Below are 25,898 nucleotides of genomic sequence, written 5' to 3' on the forward strand. Positions count from 1 at the left end.
GTCACCAAAGAAGAGCCCAAGTCGAGTCAGAGACGAGTCCCCATTACCCTATAGTCCGAGTCCAAGTCATCAAGGTTGAGTCCACTCCACTCTGGCAGTCAAAGAGTTGACTTACAAATAAAAAAAGGTCTACATTAACCCTTTCACTGCCACACGACAGAAGGTTAACCCTTTACTATCACACAACCAACGGTCGCCGCAGTTTTAAAGTTGGTCCTTGGCTTTACATGTTTCATGACCCTAGGACTCATGAAATCCATTCAGAACCTCTTCAATGAGTGGGTGTTCATATGAAAACAAGGGTGTTTTTCATCATTGCTGAACATTCCTGAGTCCATAATATATTATTCACAAAAACCTCTCAAAGTGGGCGCACTGCTCTACAGTGAGTTCCCCTCTGTTAGTTTGAATAAGGTTTTAAAGACGAGTGTTCCTGTCGCTGACCCCAGGTCAGCACTCCTCCTCTGGGAAGCTCTGGGAACATGAGCCCTAATTCAGGGACAGATCTGACAGCAGCTCTAAGGGGAATGTTGCCATGTAAGTAAGTAAGTAACGTTAAGTTAACATTAAAGGTCCCATGCATTATAAATGGCTTTTCCCAGTATTTATCATGGTTTTATAGTAATAGGGGTTAGTATCAATGGGTCTGTGTCTCTAATTACCATATTGACTCGTCAGTCTAGTCTCGAGTTCACGAGATCTTCCCTCACTCAACTAAGCTGTTCTGATTTGACGGTTTTGCTGATGTGAATATAGCACTGATTTGCATAACTAACGCCCCCTCTATGGTTGACCGCGACAGCAGAGCCAGTGGAAAATCTTCACTTCCTCAAACAGAGCGAGGCAGATAGTGTAACCCGATACTTCCTCAAACGAGAAAGTGCTCGACTGCAACTCTGCGAGGGAGAGAGAGAGATAGAGGGAAAGAGGGAGAGATAGAGAGGGGGACCCGTCTTCTCTCACACACAGCGTTTACACAGTGCTCCATGCCTCCGTGTGTCCCTCTCTCTCTCTCTATCTCTCTCTCTCCCTCTCTATCTCTCTCTCTCCCTCGCAGTCGAGCACCAGCATATCACTGTAATATCTTTGCGCATGCTCCCACGCGCACGCCCGTATTCCGATCCGTACAATAATAATCACAGGGGTATATATTGTCATTTGAAACAAGTTACCAATGCATTGTCCCGTGGGATTATGCCCCCCCCCCCCCCCCGCGCGCGGCGAAATGAATTAGTATCCCCCTCAGTCTATCTCTATCTCTCTCTGTGCCAGTCGCAGACTGTGTGGATGACTGTCACTCAAAGTGCTTATGGGCGGAGCCAGGCCAACACAGCCTGAAATCCAAAGTGAGAAAAACTTTTGAGTACTTGATTAGAAATATAAAACAATGAATTTTTTTAAATAAAAGCTTACAGATGTGTTCAATAGACTCACAGGAATTGTGTAAAGTTGCCCAAATAGTGCTAGGAATAGCAATGCATGTCCCCTTTAAGAAAACAGCTGAAATGACTGCGACCCACCTGTTTAATAGGGATGGAGCGCCCACTGCCAAAGTCCCCCTTACAGTCTACGCTGCGTCTGTTTGAGTCACTGCCCCTTCGGCTCTGAGAACAAAGGAAAGACACTACGTTGATCAGAGAGAGAGAGAGAGAGAGAGAGAAAGCGAGAGGGGGAGAGAGAGAGAGAGAGAGAGAGAGAGAGAGAGGGGGGGGGAGAGAAAGAGGGAGAGAGACAGACAGATACAGAGACAGAGAGACAGAGAGAGATAGAGAGAGGGAGATAGAGATAGGGGGGAGAGAGACAGAGACAGAGAGAGAGAGAGAGAAAGAGAGGGAGACAGAGAGAGACAGAGAGAGGGATAGAGCGAGAGGGAGAGATTACAGTATATATATAGAGAGAGAGGGAGAGAGAGAGAGGGGGAGAGGGAGATAGAGAGAGGGGGAGAGACAGAGACAGAGAGAGGGGGGGGAGAGAGAGGGGGGAGAGAGAGACAGAGACAGAGAGAGAGAGAGAGAGAAAGAGAGGGAGACAGAGAGAGACAGAGAGAGGGATAGAGCGAGAGGGAGAGATATACAGTATATATATAGAGAGAGAGGGAGAGAGAGAGAGGGGGAGAGAGAGATAGAGAGAGGGGGAGAGACAGAGACAGAGAGAGAGAGAGATGGGGGAGAGAGAGAGAGAGGGAGAGAGAGAGAGGGGGAGAGAGAGATAGAGAGAGGGGGAGAGACAGAGACAGAGAGAGAGAGAGAGAGGGGGAGAGAGAGAGGGGGGGGAGAGAGAGACAGCAGTGAAGAACACATACTGTGAAGCGGGAGGTGCGTTTCCGGGGGCCACTGCGCAGGGTCCCAGGGGCGGCACCGCTGATGTCTTTGTGACTAATCACTGGGGTGGAGGGCAGGGAGGAGGAGTAGTCGCTGCTCTGGCCACCATTACTGGTCTGGAGGTGGAGAGAGGGAGGAACAACAGGTAAGACCGCCATCTCCTCGAGGGGAAAAAGTGTCGTATAGTCGATAGCACCACGCTGCAATGAATAGGCCAGAAATGTCGAAAATGTTCATTAAAAACACAAAAAATATCAAATAAAATAAATAAGAAATTGCTACTAAGTAATCTACCGTGTCTATATTACTACCTACTATGCTCATATGTCTTTACTACTATGCACTCAAGACTGCAGCACTTAAGTTCAACACTGTTTGACAAACAATCTTACTGACCCTTAGCTGCCAGAGTTGTGCATGTTGTACAGAACTTGTAAGTCACTTTGGATAAAAGCGTCAAGCTAAATGACTAAATGTAAATGTAAATGTGAGAAATAAAAGCTAAAAATGATATAGACAAATGTGCATTTGACTAATTGTGACTAATTGTGTACAAGTGAACAGGTGGCTACTGATATGTACAGAGTAACGTGTGATATATATATATATATATATATATATATATATATATATATATATATATATATATATATATATATATATATATATATATATATATATATATATATATATACACAGTAAACAGATAGTGTGCATATAATACAAACCAGGCTACTGGTATTCTGAATCTGATGCATATGTCCAATTATGCACACATAAAAATATACATATGGAAATTATATATAGTTACCGGTATTCATATTTACAGACTGATGTGTACTGAATTTTGCACTAGGCAATAAGCACATTAACAGTGTAATTTGCCACACCAGCCATGTACTGTATGGGATAAACAGGCAGACAAGTGACAAGAGGAAAATAGTTGAACTAACTAAAATACACAATAGAACTAAAATCAACGTGGTTCTTTTTTTTAAAAACTTTGACCAGTCAGCTGGTTCTATGACAGAAGCAGGCTGAAAGGGTTCAGATGGGGGGGAAGACACTCTGGGAAAGGCACGGCTGCCGTCCGGGATTCGAACGCGCTCAGCCCCAGATCCGTGACGAGCACGGTTGTCCACGGCGCTGAAATAGCACTCGCGGTACGTGGTGAGCTACTGGAGCTCCCCTATCAACGTGGTTCTTGATCCTCCAATCACAACTGTTGCTCCCCTCTGACAAACTCTGACAAACGAGGCCATACTGTAGATCTGTACAGAGTCCTTTAGATCCCTGGGCCCCGTTCCCCGTACCTGGCTAACTGAGTTAGCCGGATAATTTCCAGCATAGCCTGACTTAAACCAGACCTTTCCATTCCCCGATGCTCGATTGTCTAAATCACCATGACAACAGATCAAAAAGTTTGAGCCTGGTCGGGAGCAGGGTTAAGTTCAGTTAGCTGGATGAACCATGGCCACGCCCCCGCAAAGAAATGCCAGCTCGCTTCCAGAAATATTTCTCTCACAGTCTAGATCCCATTATACCATTCTGAATTATGTTTTTGTGCTTCGTTTTCCTAGAGGGGGCTTTTGAAATGTATAATAATAGAACTAAATGCTGATAATAAATCATATTGAGCCTATAGATTTACTTTGTCCTAAATAAAATAATGCATGTCATATACGGCGCTCGGAGTCGCGATACACACTGCATGTGGTTATTTTAATAACGGCGCATTGCAAATGTGAATCCCGCGGGGATATTTTTAATGAATGAAACCTATCGGCCGTTTGGCTCTGATTAGTTTCATATATTCTCCGCTGTAGATTTGCTTAACGGAGCGCCCGGATTGTGTTTCATTCAAGCATAAAATTGAAGTGTCTATGCGTGGATTGTGGTTTTTGTGTGATATTGTAACTGGGATTAAAATGTCTGATGAGATGCGCTGTTTGACGGATTTGAGAAATTGAATGAGCCGTTGACGTCACATTAATGCATTTGAGAATAAAGAGATAAAACTTCATTCAAAAGAAAAATATTCGAAACACGGGTTTCTTGTCCATTGATGGATACACAATGAATATATCCCGTCTGGCACAGTGGTGCAACGGCTAGTGCCAAATCCTGTCAACCGGGCGACCCGAGTTTGAAACCCCGCGTTTCCAATATAATTTTTTTGGAATATAATATTAATGATTATACGCAAAAGTAGCCTAGTTTTAAGTTAAAATATTATAAATCTACATGCATTGAGGATGTCATTATTTATATAGCTCTCAACGTGCACCAAAGTATTTACATTGCAAAAAGAAGAAAAAGACTAGAAGGAGGGGGATTCGAACGCGGGTCGTCTGCGTGAAAGGCAAAAGGACAAACCGTCACACCACAGTGCAGATAAGTAAAACATCCACCATACATCAATCAATGGATAAGAGAGCCGTATCCTTATTCTGAAACAGTTGAACTAATTATTTTCGCTAGCAAGATCTCATTTGATTATTCAATCCATAAACCTACTGCCAGCAGGAACGTTTAAAGAAATATAATCTGATTGATTGGGGTAATGAGGGATTTAAAATTAGCCTATAGATTATGCATTTAACTTGTCGGCGAGGCTATTGAGCCGCCTGCAATCTGTTAATAAAGTTTTAAAACAATCAATCAATCAATCAATGCCGTTAGAAGATCAGGATTTCTGCTATCGACACCTGCTGTCTTTTCAACTGAAGCGGCCGCGCGCAATTATCCAGAGTCTCAAGTCTGGTTCGAGTTAACGAGACTGAATCCACCTTCGAGGAACAGGAAAATCCCGGCTTCAAACATCGGGTTAATTGAATCTGGATAATGGGACTCTTGATCGACTTAGTTGAACCAGGTACGGGGAATAGGGCCCAGCACATTGGTGCCAATAAACCACCACAATAGCATGACCTTGAGTATGTTGTTAGTTTTATAAAACATTTTGAAATTTTTCAAACACAAGGTGCTATAGATACAAAATAAATACTAATAGAAAAAGTAATAATAACGGCAGTATAGTCATAATCAGTCATAATCAGTCATAATCAGTCATAATCAGTCATAATCAGTCATAATAATAATAATAATAATAATCATAATAATAACAGTCATAATAATCATAATAATCACAATCATAATAGTATGCATGGTGTATATATAGTAGTAGCACATTGTGCCAGAGTCCATGCAGTGTTTAGTAATTAAGAGTCAGAGATGGTTTTAACACTTCTCAAGTTCTCCAGCTATTGGCAGCAGTCCATGTCTGATACCTCCTGGAACAAAGGACTGGCTGAGGCTATTTGTGGCATGTCGGGGGGTGGGGGTGGGGGGTGGGGGATAAGTCTATGGCTGAATGACCCACACTTTAATTTCATCCTTTATCAACAATTATTTAGTTCCTTGTTGCTAAGCAATGTAAGGAACACTGCAGGTATAAGCACTCGTGAAATGCCTCTCATCTTGGGGTGTAACGATGCATCGATTCTAATGTGACGATTCAACTGCATCGATTTGAATATGTTAGAATCCATTATGATCGAGAAAAAATATATATATGTTATGTTTTTTTGTGTGTATTGTTTTTATTGACCTAGTCCATTCATGCTGAGTGAATCAGTTCCCCCAGCCACATTTTGTGTATACATTTTTTTGGGGGGAATTAACTGATAAGAAAATTAATAAAAAATGTATCGAATCGTGGTCAAATGAAGAGATTTCATGATGCATTGAATCGTTGCCTGAATAATCGTAACCGAAATTAATCGTTGTGTCGTCGCATCGTTACACCCCTACTCTCATCCGATCACGGTGCGTGTCGTCAACATGTGAGCGTTTTACCTGCCCGGGAAAGACTCCCGACACTGGGGTGGAGCCTCCGGAGTGACTGGGAGAGTTGGGGAGAGACTTGCAGGAGGCCAGCAGAGCGGCTTGCTTCTTAGCCGTCAGGATCTTCTGAGCAGCTGTGTTAGAGGGGAAATAATAGGATTACACTAAACAAAGGCATGTTTTATATCTTGACATCACCAAGGTCATTATGTTCTATTCTCTTATGATCTGTACCCAGCTGCATACTGTAAAACCACTCGAGCTACGGTTTCACTTATTATAATGGGATTGGAGCATCACTTATTAAGTCACGTACAGTACAGACACGCTTTCTGACATTGTATCTTGCAGCTAAGTGAACACCCTAATAACATAAAACACTGAGACACTAAAGTAGTAATCTATGTTGTTTTATACAAGCAGGCACAGTGGCTTTGAAAGTCGGTCACCCAAGACATCCATTTTTACAGTATGCTTGTGTCCATGCTGAACGAGTTATTTCCTGAATAATTACGAGTACGTCTCTGGTAAGCTCTAAATGTAAATAGGTCATTTTGTCACAGCTGTGACAACCTGCTCCTCTACTGTACTAACCCTGTCTCCCCCTCTCCCCCTCTCCTCTACTGTACTAACCCTGTCTCCCCCTCTCCCCCTCTCCTCTACTGTACTAACCCTGTCTCCCCCTCTCCTCTACTGTACTAACCCTGTCTCCCCATCTCCTCTACTGTACTAACCCTGTCTCCCCCTCTCCTCTACTGTACTAACCCTGTCTCCCCCTCTCCTCTACTGTACTAACCCTGTCTCCCCCTCTCCTCTACTGTACTAACCCTGTCTCCCCCTCTCCTCTACTGTACTAACCCTGTCTCCCCCTCTCCTCTACTGTACTAACCCTGTCTCCCCCTCTCCTCTACTGTACTAACCCTGTCTCCCCCTCTCCTCTACTGTACTAACCCTGTCTCCCCCTCTCCTCTACTGTACTAACCCTGTCTCCTCCTCTCCTCTACTGTACTAACCCTGTCTCCCTCTCTCCTCTACTGTACTAACCCTGTCTCCCCCTCTCCTCTACTGTACTAACCCTGTCTCCCCCTCTCCTCTACTGTACTAACCCTGTCTCCTCCTCTCCTCTACTGTACTAACCCTGTCTCCCTCTCTCCTCTACTGTACTAACCCTGTCTCCCCCTCTCCTCTACTGTACTAACCCTGTCTCCCCCTCTCCTCTACTGTACTAACCCTGTCTCCCCCTCTCCTCTCCTCTACTGTACTAACCCTGTCTCCCCCTCTCCTCTACTGTACTAACCCTGTCTCCTCCTCTCCTCTACTGTACTAACCCTGTCTCCCCCTCTCCTCTACTGTACTAACCCTGTCTCCCCCTCTCCTCTACTGTACTAACCCTGTCTCCCCCTCTCCTCTACTGTACTAACCCTGTCTCCCTCTCTCCTCTACTGTACTAACCCTGTCTCCCTCTCTCCTCTACTGTACTAACCCTGTCTCCCTCTCTCCTCTACTGTACTAACCCTGTCTCCCCCTCTCCACTACTGTACTAACCCTGTCTCCCCCTCTCCTCTACTGTACTAACCCTGTCTCCTCCTCTCCTCTACTGTACTAACCCTGTCTCCCCCTCTCCTCTACTGTACTAACCCTGTCTCCCCCTCTCCTCTACTGTACTAACCCTGTCTCCCTCTCTCCTCTACTGTACTAACCCTGTCTCCCTCTCTCCTCTACTGTACTAACCCTGTCTCCTCCTCTCCTCTACTGTACTAACCCTGTCTCCTCCTCTCCTCTACTGTACTAACCCTGTCTCCCCCTCTCCTCTACTGTACTAACCCTGTCTCCCCCTCTCCTCTACTGTACTAACCCTGTCTCCCTCTCTCCTCTACTGTACTAACCCTGTCTCCCTCTCTCCTCTACTGTACTAACCCTGTCTCCCCCTCTCCTCTACTGTACTAACCCTGTCTCCTCCTCTCCTCTACTGTACTAACCCTGTCTCCCCCTCTCCTCTACTGTACTAACCCTGTCTCCCCCTCTCCTCTACTGTACTAACCCTGTCTCCCCCTCTCCTCTACTGTACTAACCCTGTCTCCCCCTCTCCTCTACTGTACTAACCCTGTCTCCCCCTCTCCTCTACTGTACTAACCCTGTCTCCCCCTCTCCTCTACTGTACTAACCCTGTCTCCTCCTCTCCTCTACTGTACTAACCCTGTCTCCTCCTCTCCTCTACTGTACTAACCCTGTCTCCCCCTCTCCTCTACTGTACTAACCCTGTCTCCTCCTCTCCTCTACTGTACTAACCCTGTCTCCACCTCTCCTCTACTGTACTAACCCTGTCTCCCCCTCTCCTCTACTGTACTAACCCTGTCTCCCCCTCTCCTCTACTGTACTAACCCTGTCTCCCCCTCTCCTCTACTGTACTAACCCTGTCTCCCCCTCTCCTCTACTGTACTAACCCTGTCTCCCCCTCTCCTCTACTGTACTAACCCTGTCTCCCTCTCTCCTCTACTGTACTAACCCTGTCTCCCCCTCTCCTCTACTGTACTAACCCTGTCTCCCCCTCTCCTCTACTGTACTAACCCTGTCTCCTCCTCTCCTCTACTGTACTAACCCTGTCTCCTCCTCTCCTCTACTGTACTAACCCTGTCTCCCCCTCTCCTCTACTGTACTAACCCTGTCTCCTCCTCTCCTCTACTGTACTAACCCTGTCTCCCCCTCTCCTCTACTGTACTAACCCTGTCTCCTCCTCTCCTCTACTGTACTAACCCTGTCTCCCCCTCTCCTCTACTGTACTAACCCTGTCTCCCCCTCTCCTCTACTGTACTAACCCTGTCTCCTCCTCTCCTCTACTGTACTAACCCTGTCTCCCCCTCTCCTCTACTGTACTAACCCTGTCTCCCCCTCTCCTCTACTGTACTAACCCTGTCTCCTCCTCTCCTCTACTGTACTAACCCTGTCTCCCCCTCTCCTCTACTGTACTAACACTGTCTCCCCCTCTCCTCTACTGTACTAACCCTGTCTCCCCCTCTCCTCTACTGTACTAACCCTGTCTCCCTCTCTCCTCTACTGTACTAACCCTGTCTCCCCCTCTCCTCTACTGTACTAACCCTGTCTCCCCCTCTACTGTACTAACCCTGTCTCCCCCTCTCCTCTACTGTACTAACCCTGTCTCCCCCTCTCCTCTACTGTACTAACCCTGTCTCCCTCTCTCCTCTACTGTACTAACCCTGTCTCCCCCTCTCCTCTACTGTACTAACCCTGTCTCCCCCTCTACTGTACTAACCCTGTCTCCCCCTCTCCTCTACTGTACTAACCCTGTCTCCCCCTCTCCTCTACTGTACTAACCCTGTCTCCACCTCTCCTCTACTGTACTAACCCTGTCTCCTCCTCTCCTCTACTGTACTAACCCTGTCTCCCCCTCTCCTCTACTGTACTAACCCTGTCTCCCCCTCTCCTCTACTGTACTAACCCTGTCTCCCTCTCTCCTCTACTGTACTAACCCTGTCTCCCCCTCTCCTCTACTGTACTAACCCTGTCTCCCCCTCTCCTCTACTGTACTAACCCTGTCTCCCCCTCTCTCTCCTCTACTGTACTAACCCTGTCTCCCCCTCTCCTCTACTGTACTAACCCTGTCTCCCCCTCTCCTCTACTGTACTAACCCTGTCTCCTCCTCTCCTCTACTGTACTAACCCTGTCTCCCCCTCTCCTCTACTGTACTAACCCTGTCTCCCTCTCTCCTCTACTGTACTAACCCTGTCTCCCCCTCTCCTCTACTGTACTAACCCTGTCTCCCCCTCTACTGTACTAACCCTGTCTCCCCCTCTACTGTACTAACCCTGTCTCCCTCTCTCCTCTACTGTACTAACCCTGTCTCCCCCTCTCCTCTACTGTACTAACCCTGTCTCCTCCTCTCCTCTACTGTACTAACCCTGTCTCCTCCTCTCCTCTACTGTACTAACCCTGTCTCCCCCTCTCCTCTACTGTACTAACCCTGTCTCCTCCTCTCCTCTACTGTACTAACCCTGTCTCCCCCTCTCCTCTACTGTACTAACCCTGTCTCCCCCTCTCCTCTACTGTACTAACCCTGTCTCCCCCTCTCCTCTCCTCTACTGTACTAACCCTGTCTCCCCCTCTCCTCTACTGTACTAACCCTGTCTCCCCCTCTCCTCTCCTCTACTGTACTAACCCTGTCTCCTCCTCTCCTCTACTGTACTAACCCTGTCTCCCCCTCTCCTCTACTGTACTAACCCTGTCTCCCCCTCTCCTCTACTGTACTAACCCTGTCTCCCCCTCTCCTCTACTGTACTAACCCTGTCTCCCCCTCTCCTCTACTGTACTAACCCTGTCTCCCTCTCTCCTCTACTGTACTAACCCTGTCTCCCCCTCTCCTCTACTGTACTAACCCTGTCTCCCCCTCTCCTCTACTGTACTAACCCTGTCTCCCCCTCTCCTCTACTGTACTAACCCTGTCTCCCCCTCTCCTCTACTGTACTAACCCTGTCTCCCCCTCTCCTCTACTGTACTAACCCTGTCTCCCCCTCTCCTCTACTGTACTAACCCTGTCTCCCCCTCTCCTCTACTGTACTAACCCTGTCTCCCCCTCTCCTCTACTGTACTAACCCTGTCTCCCCCTCTCCTCTACTGTACTAACCCTGTCTCCCCCTCTCCTCTACTGTACTAACCCTGTCTCCCTCTCTCCTCTACTGTACTAACCCTGTCTCCCCCTCTCCTCTACTGTACTAACCCTGTCTCCCCCTCTCCTCTACTGTACTAACCCTGTCTCCCCCTCTCCTCTACTGTACTAACCCTGTCTCCCCCTCTCCTCTACTGTACTAACCCTGTCTCCCTCTCTCCTCTACTGTACTAACCCTGTCTCCCCCTCTCCTCTACTGTACTAACCCTGTCTCCCCCTCTCCTCTACTGTACTAACCCTGTCTCCCTCTCTCCTCTACTGTACTAACCCTGTCTCCTCCTCTCCTCTACTGTACTAACCCTGTCTCCCCCTCTCCCCCTCTCTACTGTACTAACCCTGTCTCCTCCTCTCCTCTACTGTACTAACCCTGTCTCCCTCTCTCCTCTACTGTACTAACCCTGTCTCCCCCTCTCCTCTACTGTACTAACCCTGTCTCCCCCTCTCCTCTACTGTACTAACCCTGTCTCCCTCTCTCCTCTACTGTACTAACCCTGTCTCCTCCTCTCCTCTACTGTACTAACCCTGTCTCCCCCTCTCCCCCTCTCCTCTACTGTACTAACCCTGTCTCCTCCTCTCCTCTACTGTACTAACCCTGTCTCCCCCTCTCCTCTACTGTACTAACCCTGTCTCCCCCTCTCCTCTACTGTACTAACCCTGTCTCCCCCTCTCCTCTACTGTACTAACCCTGTCTCCCCCTCTCCTCTACTGTACTAACCCTGTCTCCCCCTCTCCTCTACTGTACTAACCCTGTCTCCCCCTCTCCCTCATTGTGTGTCCTTGTGTGTTTCTCCTTGTGTGTTTCTCCTTGTGTGTTTCTCCTTGTGTGTCCTTGTGTGTTTCTCCTTGTGTGTCCTTGTGTGTTTCTCATTGTGTGTCCTTGTGTGTTTCTCCTTGTGTGTCCTTGTGTGTTTCTCCTTGTGTGTCCTTGTGTATCCTTGTGTGTTTCCCCTTGTGTGTCCTTGTGTATCCTTGTGTGTTTCCCCTTGTGTGTCCTTGTGTCCTTGTGTGTTTCCCCTTGTGTGTCCTTGTGTGTTTCTCCTTGTGTGTCCTTGTGTGTTTCTCCTTGTGTGTCCTTGTGTGTTTCTCCTTGTGTGTTTCTCCTTGTGTGTCCTTGTGTGTTTCTCCTTGTGTGTCCTTGTGTGTTTCTCCTTGTGTATCCTTGTGTGTTTCTCCTTGTGTATCCTTGTGTGTTTCTCCTTGTGTATCCTTGTGTGTTTCTCCTTGTGTATCCTTGTGTGTGTCCCCTCGTGTGTCCTTGTGTGTTTCTCCTTGTGTGTCCTTGTGTCTTTCTCCTTGTGTGTCCTTGTGTGTTTCTCCTTGTGTGTCCTTGTGTGTTTCTCCTTGTGTATCCTTGTGTGTTTCTCCTTGTGTATCCTTGTGTGTTTCTCCTTGTGTATCCTTGTGTGTTTCTCCTTGTGTGTCCTTGTGTTTCTCCTTGTGTATCCTTGTGTGTTTCTCCTTGTGTATCCTTGTGTGTCTCCCCTCCTTGTGTGTTTCTCCTTGTGTGTCTCCCCTCCTTGTGTGTCTCCCCTCCTTGTGTGTTTCTCCTTGTGTGTCTCCCCTCCTTGTGTGTTTCTCCTTGTGTGTCTCCCCTCCTTGTGTGTTTCTCCTTGTGTGTCTCCCCTCCTTGTGTGTCTCCCCTCCTTGTGTGTTTCTCCTTGTGTGTCTCCCCTCCTTGTGTGTTTCTCCTTGTGTGTCTCCCCTCCTTGTGTGTTTCTCCTTGTGTGTCTCCCCTCCTTGTGTGTTTCTCCTTGTGTGTCTCCCCTCCTTGTGTGTTTCTCCTTGTGTGTCTCCCCTCCTTGTGTGTCTCCCCTCCTTGTGTGTCTCCCCTCCTTGTGTGTCTCCCACGTACAGTCCCTTCTCCCTGTATGGAAAATAACATATAACACTGTAGAGTGCTAATGGAAAATATTATATGTTTCATTCTATTACAATTATTTGTACAGCTTACGCCCAGTAAGCTGTACAAATAATTGTAATAGGATTAAACATATAATATTTTCCATTAGCACTCTACAGTGTTATATGTTATAGAAAATGTCATGTGTTCTCTGTTAAATACATATTCTCTGTACAGCCTTGACTAGTTAATATAGTTAACTAGTATACAGCTACTCAGACACTAGGACAACAGTCTAACACAGTGTTCTTAAAGCAACAATGACATTATTTCCAGAAAAACACATCTTGTCCTTTGCAATCTTTTGTCAGATATGACAAAACCCCTAAACCCATCTTTGTTTTCCATTTTGTCATCTTTGTTTTCCATTTGTTTTCCATTTTGTCATCTTTGTTTTCCATTTGTTTTCCATTTTGTCATCTTTGTTTTCATTTCTCATTCCAAACTGGTGTATTTAATTGTAAGTCTGACCAGACCTCTTTCTCACTTTCTGGCCAGACGCTCGTACAATCACTTGTCTTGTCTCTGTCTGAAAACTGAGGATACTTTCTGTGGCCAAAGAAAATAAACAATTTTCTTTGGAAATAGCTTGACTCGATCTGAATTTCTACAGTTCACTGTCTTGGCTAATTTGAAATATTCCATAACAGTTTCACCAGCTGTCTTCAATCAGTCATCACCCACTTTTGTATTCAGTATTGTCTTCCCCCGGTTAGTCAGTAGTACGCTTGTTCGTCAGTCCGTGTTCTCCAGAGTTCCTCTACCTGTCCTGTACCTGCCTGCCTGGTTCATCGTTAAATCATTTACATCTGTCTCCTGTCTGCACTTGGGTCCACGTCCCTGCCTGGTTGTTACACCTTTTGCACAATTGCACATGATAAACACGATTAAATCAACTAATTTAGAGGCAGGTAGGGAGGGTAGAGGAGCCAGAGACAGAGACAGAGACAGAGAGGCAGGTAGGGAGGGTAGAGGAGCCAGAGACAGAGAGGCAGGTAGGGAGGTAGGGAGGGTAGAGGAGCCAGAGACAGAGACAGAGACAGAGAGGCAGGTAGGGAGGGTAGAGGAGCCAGAGACAGAGACAGAGAGGCAGGTAGGGAGGGTAGAGGAGCAGAGACAGAGAGGCAGGTAGGGAGGGTAGAGGAGCCAGAGACAGAGACAGAGAGGCAGGTAGGGAGGGTAGAGGAGCAGAGACAGAGAGGCAGGTAGGGAGGGTAGAGGAGCCAGAGACAGAGAGGCAGGTAGGGAGGGTAGAGGAGCCAGAGACAGAGACAGAGAGGCAGGTAGGGAGGGTAGAGGAGCCAGAGACAGAGAGGCAGGTAGGGAGGGTAGAGGAGCCAGAGACAGAGACAGAGAGGCAGGTAGGGAGGGTAGAGGAGCAGAGACAGAGAGGCAGGTAGGGAGGGTAGAGGAGCCAGAGACAGAGACAGAGAGGCAGGTAGGGAGGGTAGAGGAGCCAGAGACAGAGAGGCAGGTAGGGAGGGTAGAGGAGCCAGAGACAGAGACAGAGAGGCAGGTAGGGAGGGTAGAGGAGCAGAGACAGAGAGGCAGGTAGGGAGGGTAGAGGAGCCAGAGACAGAGAGGCAGGTAGGGAGGGTAGAGGAGCCAGAGACAGAGAGGCAGGGAGGGAGGGTAGAGGAGCCAGAGACAGGTAGGCAGGTAGGGAGGGTAGAGGAGCCAGAGACAGAGAGGCAGGTAGGGAGGGTAGAGGAGCCAGAGACAGAGAGGCAGGGAGGGAGGGTAGAGGAGCCAGAGACAGAGAGGCAGGTAGGGAGGGTAGAGGAGACAGAGACAGAGACAGAGAGGCAGGTAGGGAGGGTAGAGGAGCCAGAGACAGAGAGGCAGGTAGGGAGGGTAGAGGAGACAGAGACAGAGACAGAGAGGCAGGTAGGGAGGGTAGAGGAGCCAGAGACAGAGACAGAGAGGCAGGTAGGGAGGGTAGAGGAGCCAGAGACAGAGAGGCAGGTAGGGAGGGTAGAGGAGCCAGAGACAGAGAGACAGGTAGGGAGGGTAGAGGAGCCAGAGACAGAGAGGCAGGTAGGGAGGGTAGAGGAGCAGAGACAGAGAGGCAGGTAGGGAGGGTAGAGGAGCCAGAGACAGAGACAGAGAGGCAGGTAGGGAGGGTAGAGGAGCCAGAGACAGAGAGGCAGGTAGGGAGGGTAGAGGAGCCAGAGACAGAGAGGCAGGTAGGGAGGGTAGAGGAGCCAGAGACAGAGAGGCAGGTAGGGAGGGTAGAGGAGCCAGAGACAGAGAGGCAGGTAGGGAGGGTAGAGGAGCCAGAGACAGAGAGGCAGGTAGGGAGGGTAGAGGAGACAGAGACAGAGAGGCAGGGAGGGAGGGTAGAGGAGCAGAGACAGAGAGGCAGGTAGGGAGGGTAGAGGAGCCAGAGACAGAGAGGCAGGTAGGGAGGGTAGAGGAGCCAGAGACAGAGACAGAGAGGCAGGTAGGGAGGGTAGAGGAGCCAGAGACAGAGAGGCAGGTAGGGAGGGTAGAGGAGACAGAGACAGAGAGGCAGGTAGGGAGGGTAGAGGAGCCAGAGACAGAGAGGCAGGTAGGGAGGGTAGAGGAGCAGAGACAGAGGCAGGTAGGGAGGGTAGAGGAGCCAGAGACAGAGAGGCAGGTAGGGAGGGTAGAGGAGCCAGAGACAGAGAGGCAGGTAGGGAGGGTAGAGGAGCCAGAGACAGAGACAGAGAGGCAGGTAGGGAGGGTAGAGGAGCCAGAGACAGAGAGGCAGGTAGGGAGGGTAGAGGAGCAGAGACAGAGAGGCAGGTAGGGAGGGTAGAGGAGCCAGAGACAGAGACAGAGAGGCAGGTAGGGAGGGTAGAGGAGCAGAGACAGAGAGGCAGGTAGGGAGGGTAGAGGAGACAGAGACAGAGACAGAGAGGCAGGTAGGGAGGGTAGAGGAGCCAGAGACAGAGACAGAGAGGCAGGTAGGGAGGGTAGAGGAGCCAGAGACAGAGAGGCAGGTAGGGAGGGTAGAGGAGCCAGAGACAGAGAGGCAGGTAGGGAGGGTAGAGGAGCCAGAGACAGAGACAGAGAGGCAGGTAGGGAGGGTAGAGGAGCAGAGACAGAGAGGCAGGTAGGGAGGGTAGAGGAGCCAGAGACAGAGAGGCAGGTAGGGAGGGTAGAGGAGCCAGAGACAGAGAGGCAGGTAGGGAGGGTAGAGGAGCCAGAGACAGAGACAGAGAGGCAGGTAGGGAGGGTAGAGGAGCCAGAGACAGAGGCAGAGAGGCAGGTAGGGAGGGTAGAGGAGCCAGAGACAGAGAGGCAGGTAGGGAGGGTAGAGGAGCCAGAGACAGAGAGGCAGGTAGGGAGGGTAGAGGAGCCAGAGACAGAGGCAGAGAGGCAGGTAGGGAGGGTAGAGGAGCCAGAGACAGAGACAGAGAGGCAGGTAGGGAGGGTAGAGGAGCCAGAGACAGAGACAGAGAGGCAGGTAGGGAGGGTAGAGGAGCCAGAGACAGAGACAGAGAGGCAGGTAGGGAGGGTAGAGGAGCCAGAGACAGAGAGACAGGTAGGGAGGGTAGAGGAGCCAGAGACAGAGAGGCAGGTAGGGAGGGTAGAGGAGCCAGAGACAGAGAGGCAGGTAGGGAGGGTAGAGGAGCCAGAGACAGAGACAGAGAGGCAGGTAGGGAGGGTAGAGGAGCCAGAGACAGAGACAGAGAGGCAGGTAGGGAGGGTAGAGGAGCCAGAGACAGAGAGGCAGGTAGGGAGGGTAGAGGAGCAGAGACAGAGAGGCAGGTAGGGAGGGTAGAGGAGCAGAGACAGAGAGGCAGGTAGGGAGGGTAGAGGAGCAGAGACAGAGAGGCAGGTAGGGAGGGTAGAGGAGCAGAGACAGAGAGGCAGGTAGGGAGGGTAGAGGAGCCAGAGACAGAGAGGCAGGTAGGGAGGGTAGAGGAGCCAGAGACAGAGACAGAGAGGCAGGTAGGGAGGGTAGAGGAGCCAGAGACAGAGAGGCAGGTAGGGAGGGTAGAGGAGCCCCAGCCAGAGAGGCAGGTAGGGAGGGTAGAGGAGCCAGAGACAGAGCCAGAGAGGCAGGTAGGGAGGGTAGAGGAGCCAGAGACAGAGAGGCAGGTAGGGAGGGTAGAGGAGCCAGAGACAGAGAGGCAGGTAGGGAGGGTAGAGGAGCCAGAGACAGAGACAGAGAGGCAGGTAGGGAGGGTAGAGGAGCCAGAGACAGAGGCAGGTAGGGAGGGTAGAGGAGCCAGAGACAGAGAGGCAGGTAGGGAGGGTAGAGGAGACAGAGACAGAGAGGCAGGGAGGGAGGGTAGAGGAGCCAGAGACAGAGAGGCAGGTAGGGAGGGTAGAGGAGCCAGAGACAGAGAGGCAGGTAGGGAGGGTAGAGGAGCCAGAGACAGAGACAGAGAGGCAGGTAGGGAGGGTAGAGGAGCCAGAGACAGAGAGGCAGGTAGGGAGGGTAGAGGAGCCAGAGACAGAGAGGCAGGTAGGGAGGGTAGAGGAGCCAGAGACAGAGAGGCAGGTAGGGAGGGTAGAGGAGCCAGAGACAGAGGCAGGTAGGGAGGGTAGAGGAGCCAGAGACAGAGAGGCAGGTAGGGAGGGTAGAGGAGACAGAGACAGAGAGGCAGGGAGGGAGGGTAGAGGAGCCAGAGACAGAGAGGCAGGTAGGGAGGGTAGAGGAGCCAGAGACAGAGACAGAGAGACAGGTAGGGAGGGTAGAGGAGCCAGAGACAGAGACAGGTAGGGAGGGTAGAGGAGCCAGAGACAGAGACAGAGAGACAGGTAGGGAGGGTAGAGGAGCCAGAGACAGAGAGGCAGGGAGGGAGGGTAGAGGAGCCAGAGACAGAGAGGCAGGTAGGGAGGGTAGAGGAGCCAGAGACAGAGACAGAGAGGCAGGTAGGGAGGGTAGAGGAGCCAGAGACAGAGAGGCAGGTAGGGAGGGTAGAGGAGCCAGAGACAGAGAGGCAGGTAGGGAGGAGAAGAAAGGGATGGGCAAGAGGGAGTAATTCAGAACTGTAATTGTTATATAATGTACTTTAGAACGGGGGAAAAGGCAGAGTATATGAGAAAGACCTATGGCTCTGACGCTTAACATCTAAAATACTGCTGTGCTGAAGCACTTTGATTGCTGTAGGCCTACTGTAGATGATAACTATTTTATTGCACTGCACTATTGCATTATTTTACTCTTCTATTACGGTCTATTTTAAAATTGCCATAGAACTGTCTGAGTTGATTGAATATTTCCTGCCGTGTGAACTCTGTACCTTAAAACGGGGGAAAAGGCGGAGTATATGAGAAAGACCTATGGCTCTGACAGCTCTAAACGTCTAAATGTCTATTTTATAGTGTGTATCAGTGACAATCAAACCGTAAACAAAGAGGCCTATTAAGATGTTAGATCCTAATATGAATATGTAATTTAATGTTCAATGCCTTACCTTGACTTTGTCCTTTTAGCTGCTGTTTATTTTAAGCTCATTGTATGTTTATTTTATGTCTGCACTTCATGCATTGCTCTTGATCTGGTGATTTTGTGCTAACTTGATGCCTGTCTTTTTTTTTTTTTTTTTTTTTACTGCTGTGAAGCACTTTGAGCTGCAATTCTTGTATGAAAAAAAAAGTATTAATATGAATTGATTAGTCGACAAATCCTTTGACTATAACAGGGTATCTGCAGGGTAAGACTTTTATTTATTTTTTATTATGTTTTTGGTAGATTTTTTTATTGTTTTTCTCTGGGCAGTCCGGCAGAGAGAGAGAGAGGAAGTATGGGAGATAGAGTGGGAAGACATTCGGCAAAGGTCACCGGGTCCGGGAGTCGAACCTGTGAGACTTTTTAAGACCTTTTTTTTTAAGACCACTTACTGTAGAGCTACATTTTATACCAATTTCACAACCATACTAGCAAAAAAACACATAGCGACGCTGGCGGCTGCACAAAGCTCCTGTATTCAACGACTTGAAAACAAACACATTTCATATTTAATATTATTTCATCTCCCGACAAAAAAAATTAAATACCTGTGCAAATGAAATCTAAGACTTTTTAAAACCTTATTGAGAATTCTGAATTTAATACTTTTTAATAGGCTGCAGATACCCGGTATCAGTCAATCTTTTTCTCCCATCCCCCAATTTAGTTTTTTTTTAACAATATATTTATTGGGTTTTAGTTTGCAAATTACAACATGTATATCAGCAGAGCAGTATTCAGCAAACATTTTCACCCCGTTCTCCCTCCCCTAACCCCACCCCACACAAAATAATAATTAACTTCAAAAACAGGTTCACATAGGAAGGATACAGATTTAAATAATAAAAAATAAAAGATAAACGTAAATAAATAATAATACAACCAAAATGTTTTACACATTAAGTAAAGGGTGTTTCTTGTCGTTTTTACACAATAATAAGAGTTGTCCCACAGTACTCCCCCTAATCCTGTTCTTGTTGAAGCAAGTTCCCAACATTCGAATTATGCTTTAAGAAGTACACAAATGGTCCCCAAGCATTATCAAAAATGTTTTGTTTACGTCTAACAATATACACCATCTTTTCCATTGACATATTTGAAGCCATTTCTTTAATCCACATACCAATTCTTGGTCCATCAACATTTTTCCAATTAAGAGCTATTACACGTTTTGCTTGTAATATGCACATATCTATAAATCTAAACTCTTTGCGTTGTAGATGTGGGGTGGTAGGATATAAACCAAGAATAAAAAGCTTGGGATTCAATGGCAACTTCTTTGATAAAATTTGATCGATCAGATCAATAACATCTTGCCAGAAGGTTTTCACTTTCACACATTCCCATATGCAGTGGAACAGTGTCCCCCTTTCCTCACTACACTTAATATAAGTATCTGGAATATTATCATTAAACTTATGCAATTTAACAGGAGTTATATATGTACGCATCAGCCATTTATATTGTATACGTTTTAGGTTGCTACTGACTGTCTGACTCTGTGCCTCTTTACATGCCACGCTCCATTCTTCTAAAGATATTTCCTCCTCTATGTCTTCGTTCCATTGATTCAGTTTTGATTCAGATGATTCATCTGAACCAGATACAAATAAGTCGTATAGCATTGAAATTAGACCTTTACCATAACAGTGTCTAGTGACTGCTACCTCTAAGATGGAAATGTTCGGTATATCCAATGAATGGTTCTGAGATGATATAAAACTCCTTAGCTGAAGATATTTAAAAAAGTTATGTTTCGGAATATCATATTTTGTAGATATTTCCGCAAAGGACATGAATACTTCATCCTCCTCCCTGTATACGTCCTGCACTTTCCTTAACCCCTTTTCAGCCCATACTTTAAATCCACTATCGTTTTGCCCTGATTTAAAATTGGCATTGCCCCAAATAGGACTGAACCCGGATCGGGACGTATTTATATTCAAATATTTGAGTGTGTCAAACCACACATCTATCATGTTTAAAATAATGGGGTTGTCTGTATTTTTCTTCAGATATTTACGGTCTCCAGAATACAAATACAGGTGCAAGGGTAAGCTCCCCAATTTAGTTGTTATGTCAATTCCCTTCCTGGTTTGTTGCGCACGCTGTCCTACTGTCGGTCTGGAGAGTGTTTAGACAACCACATGCTGCCCTACTGTCGGTCTGGGGACTCGGAGGGTGTAGACGACCACATGCTGCTCTACTGTTGGTCTGGGTAGACGACCACATGCTACTCTACTGTTGGTCTGGGGAGGGTGTAGACGACCACATGCTGCCCTACTGTTGGGGGGGGGGGGGTGTAGAACTACCACATGCCTCCTCTGATACATGTGGAGTCACCAGCTGCTTCTTTTCACCTGCCAGTGAGGAGTTTCACTGGGGGAACGTAACGCATGCAGAGGTTCACGCTATCTCCCCAAGATCCCCTCCCTGCTGAACAGGCGCCCCGGCCGACCAGTAGGAGTCGCTATTGCAACAACCGTTCATAGGGACAACTGACCAAGCCAGAGGTACCACTGACAGCTGGATTCGAACCCAGAGCCTCTGCGTTGGCAGGCGAGTGCTTAGACCTCTACGCTACACAGCCACCCCTCAACTAGGAGCCTTCGGTGGAGGAGGGACTGACGTACCGTCGGTGAAGACTCGGTTGACGTTGAGGCCGTAGGTGGCGCAGGTCTCATAGTAGGTGCAGCGCCTGACGTCGGCGCAGAGCTGTCTGGCCCGGAGGTCGTCGATCACACGGGGGTTGCTGCTGCTGATCTTGTCTGGACGACACACGACACTCAGTTCAGTTCATGTTTAACAGCTTTATGTGGCGCACGATCCCTCACGTGAGGTAGAGTTTTGAGAACTTGAACGTTCAAAATACATATGTGTTTTTGTGTTGGTGCGTTGTTTCGTGTGTGTGTTTGTGTATGAGTGTTTTTGTGTGTCTGTGTGTGTTTGTGCATGTGTGCATGTGTGTATGTATGTGTGTGTGTGTGTATGTGTATGTGTGTGTGTGTATGGGTGTGTGTGTTTGGGTGTGTGTGTGTGTGTGTGTGTGTGTTGTGTGTGTGTGTGTGTGTGCATGTGTGTGTGTGCATGTGTGTGTTTGTATGTGTGTGTGTGTGTGTGTGTGTGTGTGTGTGTGTGTGTGCGTGTGTGTGTGTGTGTGCATGTGTGTGTTTGTATGTATGTATGTGCGTGTGTATGGGTGTGTGTGTATTTGTGTTTGTGTGTGTGTATGTGTGTGTGTGTGTGTGTGTGTGTATGTTTGTGTGTGTTTGTGTGAATGTGTGAGTGTTTTTGTGTGTCTTTGTGTGTGTGACTTTGTGTGTGTGTCTCTGTGTGTGTGTGTGTGTGTGTGTGTGTGTGTGTGTGTGTGTGTGTGTGTGTGTGTGTGTGTGTGTGTGTGTGTGTGTGTGTGTGTGTGTGTGTGTGTGTGTGTGTGTGTGTGTGTGTGTGTGTGTGTGTGTGTGTGTGTCTTACCCTGTGTGCCCACTACTATGAAAGGGATCTCTGTAATGTTGCGGTGAATACTCAGCTGGCTGTAGTTTCTGTAGACCTCCTGGAAGCTGGCTTCATTTTCAAGACTAAAAACCAAGATGACAGCATCCACCCAGCTTGCAAACTGAGGAGAGGAGAGGAGAGGAGAGGAGAGGAGAGGAGAGGAGAGGAGAGGAGAGGAGAGGAGAGGAGAGGAGAGGAGAGGAGAGGAGAGGAGAGGAGAGGAGTATAGAGGAGAGGATAGGAGAGAGAGGGGAGGAGAGGAGAGGAGAGGAGTAGAGAGGAGAGGAGAAGAGAGAAGAGGAGAGGAGTAGAGAGGAGAGGAGAGGAGAGGAGAGGAGAGGAGAGGAGAGGAGAGGAGAGGAGAGGAGAGGAGAGGAGGGGAGGAGAGGTGAGGTGAGGAGAGGAGGAGAGGAGAGGAGAGGAGAGGAGAGGAGAGGTGAGGAGGAGAGGAGGAGAGAGGAGAGGACTGGGTTCTAGACAGATATGTCTAAGGCCCAGATCTACTAAAACCATCTATGTGCAAATCATTACTAAACACATGAACAAAAAAGCAGACACAGCTGTCTCCCATTCTAAGATAAGATAAAATAAGACATTCCTTTATTGATCCCCTTGGGGAAATTCTGGCGCCATGGCAGCATGGGGGAGGGGCGAGGGGAGGTACAGGTATGGGCAGGGTAATAGTAGAAAGACATAAATATAGGCAATACAATTTTATCTGGATAAATCCTGCGCCCAATTTACTTTACTGCGCCCAATTTATTTTATGAACTGTCGTGCAAATGAGGTCAGTGTTGCTATGTAGAACCTGAGGCTCCTACATGAGCTGCTGAACGTTCAGACATATATAGGACAGCCACCCTGAGGTGAAGGATAACTCCTGCAGGCAAAACAAAGGTTGACCTGTTTAACCGGATGCTTGATGTGACAGGAGGCCAAAAGCTGGCTCCCATCCTTATGTTTGTTTTTTAATCTTTTTGTTGGGGCTTTAGACGGGACATTCTGGTGGTTTTGGGTTCGAATCCGGCCTAGAACCGTTGTTGCATGTCAATCCCCCTTCTCTCTAACCCTGATTTCATGTTATCCACTGTCCTATTCGCCTTTAGATAAGGCTAATAATGACTAGGTTATTTCATCATATTATAATGATTTATTACATGGCGTTTTCACATTCGCCGAAATGCTTGCTTGTGATTGGTCAATAGCCCCCGACAGCGGTGAATTATTTTTCGATAACCACCGGTGATTATTGTTTTTCGCAGCTGGAGTAATCAAGCCCCACTGACACACACTGTTTCAGTGCAATCAGACACACCTGCCGGGCTGCCCGCGATAATAATAATCACTTTATTTGGGCTGACAGAGCCACAGAACAACTGCGATTTGTCAAATGAATTAGGTATATTGTTAGTAAGTTAGCCATGTAATAAGCGGGATAATGTATAGCTATACTCGGTCATCGTCGCAAAATAATTGACCTTCACTGACGTTTAGAACACCTCGCAGAGGCGGCTCGGTATTTTAAACTCTGTGTCGGTCAATTATTTTGTGACAATGACCTCGTAGCTATACATTATCCCTTACATATTCGTGTAAACAGACAGTTCCGTTGACTGAAGTTGTACATGTGCCTTCTTAAAGGTGCACTATGCAGTTTCGGGGGAGGGGTATTTTTTTTGCAGAGCCTGCAAAAGACATGTACTGTAATTCTTAGATAAATTACAACAAAATAATTTGTAGGTACTGTGAACCAAACGTGAGCCTAGAATAATATTTGTTAACTAAATTGTGAGCCCTGCCTTTGTAAACAACAACAGCAATGAAATAGTATTGTTTCAGGAAGCTTTCTAGCTTCAAGCTGTGTTCCAGGGATACAGGTTTCCTCTGAGGACAGTTTGAAAATTGAGTATTCACTTCCCTGACTCTTACAAAACTACATAGTGCACCTTTAATAATACAATAATAAATAAAAATAAATAATGAAAGGTCTCGTATTATGGAAAAACGGGTCTGAAGCGATAGATCCTTCTGTCGTGTGGTAGTGAAAGGGTTAAGTCCTGACCCACCTGTGCATCTGGGGGTGCCATCTCTTCTGTGATCAGTAGCAAGTGGCTCTGTCCATCAACAAGCACCTCCTTCTTATACTGGCCCCCTAAGGGACAAAGGAACAGACCAGGGCTATTACCAAACCTCTCGCACCAAGCTGGCACATCACCTTGACAACAAGACTCTACGGCAGCCAGGTTATGGTGAAACGGTGAAAATGACCGTTCAAAATTGTAGATTTGGGAAGGAGTGGATTGGTTTGTTTGTGGCTAAGTAGCCCGAGTTAGTATGAGGAACAGCATGGATTGTACTGAGGAAATATTCTACCAATTGACACAAACAACACAGGGTTCCAAAAATCTGAACTGTCCCTTTAAAAATAGTGGCGTAGTGGGCAAGGCGCTCGCCACGAAATGCTGGAGACACTGGGCTCGTCAGTTCGAGCCCAGTGCTCCACATTTGCTTTCAGTTTAGCTGGTCGTCCGTACTAATACACATTGGCCGTATTAGGGGGTGGGAAACTGATGGGTGGGGATCGGGCGTTGTGGACAGCGACTCCTACAGGTCGGTTGGTGCGCCTGCGCAGTAGAATCAGGAAGTGTTGGGGGCAGCGTGAGCCTCCCACACGTTACTCCTCGCCACTGAGAGATCGAGCTGCGCAGGTGAAAAGATGCGACTGCTGTTACCTCAAGTACCGGAGGGGACTTGTGCTATGTATGACTTAGTCCACATTGCAGCCGGCTTGTGGGAGGCAAGAAACAGCGTCCGTGACAGGGGAGGGTTGAATTGGATGATACGAAATTGGGATGGGAGAAAAATATAGAAAATGGGAGAAAAAGTGGATAAAAAAAAAATAGTTTGTTAAACGAACATGTTTAACTAACCTTGAGGATTCTCCAGAGGCTGGTAACTCCCAGTCAAATGTCTGTGGATCAGGGCAGACTTCCCACTGCACACACCTCCTAGAACACCCTGGAGACCACACACACACACACGCACGCATGCACGCACGCACGCACGCACACAAACACACACACACACACACACACACACACACACACACACACACACACACACACACACACACACACACACACACACACACACACACACACACACACACACACACACACACACACACACACAATAACACAATATTGAGATAACAGCTCATTCTGCTGAACGATCTGTAAAGAGACGTCTAGTTTCTTACCAGATGAAGCTCTTGGATGATTTGGCTAAAGGTCCATTCTTGACTGTTGACACACGCGGCTGGAACCAAAACAAAGCAGACGGAGGGAGGAGGGAGGAGGGAGGAGGGAGGAGGGAGGAGGGAGGAGGGAGGAGGGTGGAGGAGGGAGGAGGGAGGAGGGAGGAGGGAGGAGGGTGGAGGGTGGAGGAGGGAGGAGGGAGGAGGGAGGAGGGAGAGGAGGGGGGATGGAGAAGGGAGGAGGGTGGAGGAGGGAGGAGGGAGAGGAGGGGGGATGGAGAAGGGAGGAGGGAGGAGGGTGGAGGAGGGAGGAGGGAGAGGAGGGGGGATGGAGGAGGGAGGAGAGAGAAGAGGGAGGGGGAAGGAGAGAGGATGGAGAATGGAGGAGAGAGGAGGGGGAGGAGAGAGGAGGGATGAGGGAGCAGGGAGGGGGAAGGAGAGAGGATGGAGAATGGAGGAGAGAGGGGGGAGGAGAGAGGATGGAGAATGGAGGAGAGAGGGGGGAGGAGAGAGGATGGAGAATGGAGGAGGGAAGAGGGAGGGGGGAGGAGAGAGGATGGAGGAGGTGGGAGATGAAGGGGAAGGGGCGAGGGGGGAGGGGGGGGGGGGAAACACATTTATAATGAAAGAAAATTAAATCAGTGCTGAGATTAGTTCTTCCTGCCCTGACAGCCTGTTACACAGTAGTGGAGGAACAGCTGTGATCTGCTATCTGTCTTTGTGGCTTTCAATCTGCACAGCAAATACAAATATCCATCTTAACCAGTATGTCAGTGTTGTATTGAATATCATTTTCTTTTTTTTTAATCAAATTTGAAAATCTTTTTCTGAAGAAACACAACAATATTATGGGAAATGCGTTTACCGTTTACCGCGTTTACCTTCTCCAGAATCAGACAAGAAGATAGATATCAATTTCCTTGCTGTGAATTTTGTACATGGCTGACATCATACCTCAATGACCGCTC

At 48.1% G+C, this 25,898-nt stretch overlaps 1 protein-coding gene across 1 annotated transcript in view; it reads right to left on the reverse strand.

Annotated features, from left to right (window-relative positions):
• Window positions 1–25,898, reverse strand: part of agap2 (ArfGAP with GTPase domain, ankyrin repeat and PH domain 2) — a gene marked incomplete at both ends in the record, with an annotated part of 84,077 nt that overhangs the window by 20,885 nt on the left and 37,294 nt on the right. Inside the window, 8 exons of the mRNA XM_084315592.1 lie at window positions 1,521–1,604; window positions 2,303–2,437; window positions 6,180–6,301; window positions 20,813–20,947; window positions 21,654–21,795; window positions 23,741–23,826; window positions 24,605–24,692; window positions 24,934–24,992. Coding sequence (XP_084171718.1) covers window positions 1,521–1,604; window positions 2,303–2,437; window positions 6,180–6,301; window positions 20,813–20,947; window positions 21,654–21,795; window positions 23,741–23,826; window positions 24,605–24,692; window positions 24,934–24,992 — 851 coding nt within the window. The remainder of the gene's footprint in view (window positions 1–1,520; window positions 1,605–2,302; window positions 2,438–6,179; window positions 6,302–20,812; window positions 20,948–21,653; window positions 21,796–23,740; window positions 23,827–24,604; window positions 24,693–24,933; window positions 24,993–25,898) is intronic.

The sequence above is a fragment of the Notolepis coatsorum genome (assembly GCF_963971535.1).
Source record: "Notolepis coatsorum genome assembly, chromosome: 6".
Taxonomy (NCBI): domain Eukaryota; kingdom Metazoa; phylum Chordata; class Actinopteri; order Aulopiformes; family Paralepididae; genus Notolepis; species Notolepis coatsorum.